This window comes from Aspergillus steynii (assembly GCF_002849105.1).
Source record: "Aspergillus steynii IBT 23096 chromosome Unknown P170scaffold_4, whole genome shotgun sequence".
NCBI lineage: Eukaryota > Fungi > Ascomycota > Eurotiomycetes > Eurotiales > Aspergillaceae > Aspergillus > Aspergillus steynii.
In genome coordinates, this window is record NW_020194401.1 from 876,068 (window position 1) to 882,347 (window position 6,280).

Below are 6,280 nucleotides of genomic sequence, written 5' to 3' on the forward strand. Positions count from 1 at the left end.
GTCGATTGAAGAAAAATCGAGAAGCATGGAAGATCGGATGGGACAAATTGGTGGAGTCCGGACTGGCACTTGGGGAACCGGTACCTAGGCCATTAGTCTGCGAACTAGTAAGAGTTGTATGGACTGCGTAAGCTGGGTTGAATGGAGAAGCACCGAGGTGGACTACCGAAGGGTCGCACATGGTCCATCCGTCAGCATTGGATCCTGAATCGCTTGGAGGTTGAAATGGGGAAGATTGAGACGAGTTTGTTTACTACCTCGTAGCATCATCGGAATGGAGACTTACTGAGGGACCGCCTGGACGTGGCTCGGAGGACATCCACGCTTCTGTCCGGCCGGAGGTACAGTACCGTACTCCGACACGTGATCCCGTAATCACGGGGCGCGGCTGATTGGCCACTGATAAGCAGGGGGGTTTGTCAGCAGCCCTGGCTGTCCCGAGGTCGTTCCTTCCGGTTCCAGTGCAGAGCCCTAGGTTCCCTACGGAGAAGGCACGACCTCCTTCCATACCTACTTGGGCAGGAACTATTCATGGACACCGCAAGTAGAAGGTCCATAATCACGTTTTTCTCTCCTGCGATCCTGCTGGAGTCTCGCGACAGGGATTCTCGATCCGCCGGTCCCATCAAGACCCCGCACTACGAGATGACGTGAAAGAAAACCAAGTGGCATGCATGTCAAGTAAGGCTTGGCCCTGTTGCACCGACAGGCATCCATTCTCCTCTCAAGTGGGATGCGGGGGACGTGAGTGGTCCCGTCGACCCCGTGAGAGAACGTCAACTGTTGTTTCCGTGCAAGCTAAAATTCGAGTGGGAAAAAAACGCTGGGTGCTTGTATGTAGTAGTGATAAGATGAGAAGGTGTGGTGATGACCTCACCACAGCCTGCCCCCCAAATGATATTCGCTCTCAAAAGAGTTGGATATAATGATAATGACAAATAGCCTCCCAGATGCATATGGAAAAAAGAGAAAAATCAAGTGTGTCCAGCCATGCCCCCCGATGAATTCCCAAATGAACAAAAAAGAAAAAAGACTTCCGGCCCTCATGCTTCTTTTTGAATATGCATCCAGTCTAATACACTGCGCCTTCACCCAATCTTGAATCATGATCTAAAACATCGCGAGAAATAAACAGTCGACAAACCCAATGAACATAACAATCCACCCTCGAGAAGAAAAATGCATCGAAGGAAAAGAACAACATCGGCGGAAGGTGAGGATGTGGAAGATGCGAGAAGAGGAGAATCATCATAAGATCGACAGAATCAGAAGCGGGGGAGGGGAAAAAACAACAAAGAGGAAGAAATGCAAAGCAATGCAAGATAAGATGAAAAAGAAAACGAGGACGTTGAGAGTAGCAATGACATAACGTCAAATTGCCAAATCACTCATGCGCGGGCTTAGGCGTGACCGGGGTCAGATTCACGTTGGGAATTTCAGCGTCATCGATGCTGGTCCGCGCCGAAGAAAGCAATCTCCGCACCTCTTCTGCGGTGGCATCTTCCTTGCCAGCAGTGAACGAACCCCGCAGAGCATCTCTGCCCACATTCAATCGCCCCGCGGGTTCTTTCTCGGCGTCTTTGCGCCCCTCGCTCTCCTCCATCCAGAAACTCTCGATGGCTCCGATAATGCACACCAGGCCGCAAGCCCACCATGCGATGACCGAGTATCCACTTTCGAGGCCTTTCGAGTGAAGCAGGCCCGTCACGGTTGGGCCGAAGGCGCGGCTCAGACTGGCCGTCGAGGCGGCGGCGCCGTTAATGGAGCCCAGGACTTTCGAGGAAGGAGCGGCGTTGGCAAGCAGGATGGCCGTAGCGGGGAAGGCGATGACATGGAAAGTGATCTTGCAGATCAGGGCGACGTACACGGCGGTGGTCTGAAGTGCCTCGGGCAGGAGAATGAGATAGGGGACCAGCAAGTAAAGGGGTGGCCAGACGAGGAGAACGAAGCGAAAGGTGCGCAGGGTTCCGAAGTGTCGCACAACGAAGGGGAAGAGCCAGAGCTGCGCGATCATGGAGTAGACGCCCTGCACCGCGAGCATGAAACCGATCGTCTTGGTGGCGAGTCCTAAGCCGCCGGTGAACTTGAAGGGGAGGACGACGTCTTCGTCGGACTTGGGGGTGCTCAGGAAGACGGGCATCAGCTGGTCGAAGGAAACGCTGTGGCTGTGGTGATGTCAGTATGCCAAATGCCTCAATCAGGCAGGAAAGGAAGCAACGGGGATAAAAAAACGCACTATGCAAGAATCCCGTAGGCGACGATATTGAAAATGACCTGCTTCGTAAACGCCTTTGGCGTGCCGCACTCCTCGTTCTTCTGTCCCTCAATGTCGTCATCGTCGGACAGAGAATCCGATTCTTTCACCGGGCCCAAACGAGGCGAGGATTCAGTGCTTCTGTATTCCGGCGGAGGGAGATCGAAGTAATCCGTTCCGGTTGAATCCGTCTTGACGTCCGTGTCCTCGGAAAGCTGGACACGCGATCCCCAAAATTTACCGACCAGCCAATGACCCAATTCCAACCCGGGGTCACGGCGAAATTTCTTCTCGGGATGGGTCTCCTCCAGGAACATCAGACCAACAACGACTCCAAACACCAGGATGACAACGCAGACCACGTTGGGCAGCAGAAATGGGAAGCTATCGAAGATGGTGCCGCGCTGGAATAGCCAGGGATAGTTGTCGCAGGGCTGTGCCAGCGCACCACCCATGGCGGGTCCGATGATCGATCCTAAGCACCAGACAAATGGCATTATCGAGTAGGCCCGGGGCTGGTGTTCTTTGACAGTCACGATCTCCGCCACGGTTGTCTGGAGAACGCCAATGTTTCCATTCAGCAGACCCCCCAGGGCTCGCGCGATCATCGCGGTTGGCAGGTTGGGAGCAAATCCGAATACAATCATGCTGATGGCGGTGCCAATCAGACCCATGATCAAGACCGGTTTCCTGCCAATCTTGTCGCTCATTCGGCCCCAAAACATGCCCGCTGAGAACTCCGCAAATGTGAATGCAGATGTAATCATCCCCGCATAGAGCGCGATCTTCTGGTCGCTATCGGTCACGTGGAACGATTCCACCATCTGATAGACATAGGGGAAAATAGACATGAACGCAATTGGCTCGCAGATGCGGCATAATGCTTGTCAAACTGTCAGTCTCCATTGCTAATTCAACGGTATGCAACGCAGAAGAGCGGTCAAAAGCGAGATATGGAGGGGGTCCGTGGAATGTCGACCAGAGGGTAAAGGGCAGGGGGGTTGGGTGGGAAGCGAAGAGTCGAAAGGGAAGAGAGAGAAAAAAAAAATGACAAACAAATCCAGTGCGCGCACACCGTATGCAGACAAACCATTATTGAAATTGGACGCAAAGAATTTGGAAACATACCCAGTACAAAGAGCTGGCGAATGGGAAAGGCGGACCAATCACCACCGCCATCGTTATGCCGGCGGCCTTGAATACATGCCGGTCGTTTGAACATATTGTCGATTGAGCAATCTCTCGAAATGGACGGATCCAACGGTCTTTTGAATTTGCTTTTGGCTTTTTCCAAAAAAGCCTCCTCTGGATCAGAAGAAGATAGCAACTGAGGGTGTGCGTCAAAAGGAATGTGTCGGTTTAGTTGCGAATTCTCCGTTAATCCTGTAGGGAGGGAATGTAATGATAAGATCGTTATATTGAAGGAGGGACGTGATTTTTTTTTTCTTTGCTCAAAGGGGCTGCTGCATTTCTTCCCCCTGTAGAAGGTTGATCTCAGGAGATCCTTCTTGGAATAATAAAAAAAGAATTCCGCCGTACGTTGCCCCCTTCTTTGGTTCGCTTTGGGTTTCTGGTCCCGAAAACGGCGACTGCAAGGGAACCGGATCAACAAATCTTAAACTCGGGAAATAAGAAGTTGAGGAAGACCAGAGGAATGTCGGCGCAAAGGGAAAGGAGTCAATGGAAGATTGAAAGACAATTGAAACGGTCCGGAAAGGAGTAGGTAGACAGGAAGCGATGCGATGGGGTTGGAAGTAAATCGGAACGGGATCGTTATAGTTTGAGAGTGGTCATAGACAGACGGAAGGAAGGACCGGAAGAAAAGCAAGAAAGTTTTCAGTTAAATAGAATGGATCGAAGAGTTTGGGGAATTTGAAAAATTGGGAAAGGGAAAGAAGAAAATCCTAAAAGGAGATCCGGACGGGAAGGGGAATTAAAGGAAGTATTTGAAGTGGATAGGATAGTAGACTGGATATGTGATCAGGCCAAAGACTAAAAGCATCAACGGTTCAACATCTGGGACGACAATTAATGGAGCCCATTTCGGTTACAGCTGTACAAGAGGGTGCAGGATGCAGTCGACAGCAAACAGTCGAGGAATAGCAGGATCCACATCCGGTGATGATGATGATGATTTAAAATAATCATTTATTATTTATTTTTCATGTTCCGATTTATTTTATTTTATTTTCGGCTTGGTTTTATTTTATTTTCCCCTCTAGCGGACAGGTAGAAGTAGACCGGCATACGCAAAGTGAACGACAGTGGTATGGATCGGGGCTATCCGACTGGGCCGTCCAGGCCAACCAGACAAATGAGCAACTTTACTCCATACTACGACGGAAAAGAGAGAGCGCGACACAGGGGAAAAAAGAAAAACAGAAAAAGAAAAAAGGGAACCTGAAAGGGGGCGGAGCCAATGGCAGAGTAGAGAGAACAGTAACCAAACCACTCCATACATCATTTTTTAGGTAGGTTAGGTACATACATACATCCAAGGCAGGCCAATACTGTTCTTACATGCCTGCTGTATGGAAGGGGAAAGTGAAAAACAGTCCGATTACACATCCGCATAAGAGCGGTATGTCCTTGGATTTCTTACAGGACAAAAAAACAAATTAAAAAAAAATTGAAAATCGAAAATGAAAAAGAAAAAAAAATTCCAAAAGTCAAAATCCAAAATTCCGCCTAATTTTCCCAAACTAATCAGTAGCAATAATAATACCAGTAATAATGATAACTGCTAATGACAATTATTTTCAACGAATCAACTAAGAGCGACCTAATAGGAAGAGCTGATTTCAGGTCGAAAATGTATCAATCAACACACTACGGAGAAGGTACTTGTCAGACCACTCTTCCCTCGCCCCCCTTTCATGTACCCATATGAGGCGCACCAAAACACGAAAAAAAAAAAAGGAGGGGCGGAAGAAGGAACGCACCAAGAAAAAAAAAAAAAAAAAAAAAAAAAGGCGGGAAAGAAAAATGAGAGCGAAGTGCCCCAGTTACAGAGCCGCCGCCGCAGATTGACCGGTAGACCCATAAAGACCTGAGCCCCGGGCTCCGGGGAACAGTAAAAAGTGTGTATCTAGAAGCGCGCTAATTTGGCCCATAAGGCAAGGATGATCGGCTTTCCAGAAGTCTGGTTTAGTGCGACCTTAGTGAGATGATAGATCTAACAGTCCACCAGCCCACTTTCTCTCTGTCGTGTCCCGCCCCCAACAATTAGGAAAGGGGAGAAGGATGGAAACTACTGGCAATGTTATCCGTCCGGATTATGGATCTCTATCAGCTGGTATGTTCAAGCGGCTGTGAAGTACAGCTGTCCAGGATGCACCATACGGGGCATCCCCCATAGATGCTGGCCCACAACGGCGGGATTCTAGAAACCTTAGCGGCTTCCCACTCAAGTTTGCGGTTGGGTAGTTGATGAGTTCAATAGAACAGGTAAAAAGGAGATCGATTTCCGAAATTACACAGATGTATCCATTCGGTGTACAAGGGCCGAGGGGGGGACAAACAAAACACAATGACTATGACCGAACCATCACTTTATGACAGGTATCGATATTTGCAACAATAATCAGTAGTGGGATGATGAACTATTAAGAGAGGAGAATGAAAAAGTCATAAGTTACGGGACAAATTACCTAAGAGATAGTGGCTTGGAAAACAGGAAATTTTCAGGGGAGGCAGACAGGGAGAGAGGGAGGGAGAAAGCCTTGGATTAAGTTGGTGATAATATGCGGTGTATTGCTTATGCACGTACAAACAGTCACTGATGGGCAAGAGAGCTGAGGTCCGTTAAACTGGGCCAAGCGAAGGAAGAGCTGGAAGAGTGAGATAGTAAGATAACCAGGCGCGAAAAAAAATTAGTAATGATAATAAATAGAATAAAAATCAAAAAAGAGACAAATGAAAGGAAAGAAAAAAATAAAATAAAATAAACAAGTCAGAGGGCAAAGTAGCAGGTTAGCAGCAGATCACCAAAACGGAGTCATCGGCTCATCACCATCGAGAAGTGGG

The 6,280-nt window shown here is 48.7% G+C and overlaps 1 protein-coding gene across 1 annotated transcript; it reads right to left on the minus strand.

Annotated features, from left to right (window-relative positions):
- Positions 1-1,384: 1,384 nt before the first annotated feature.
- P170DRAFT_446698 (MFS transporter) lies at positions 1,385-3,476 on the minus strand (the record flags this gene model as incomplete). The annotated part of the gene is made up of 3 exons (XM_024850823.1): positions 1,385-2,165; positions 2,237-3,137; positions 3,383-3,476. The coding sequence occupies 3 exons, from the start codon at positions 3,474-3,476 to the stop codon at positions 1,385-1,387; spliced, it is 1,776 nt and encodes a 591-aa protein (XP_024704205.1).
- Positions 3,477-6,280: the final 2,804 nt, after the last annotated feature.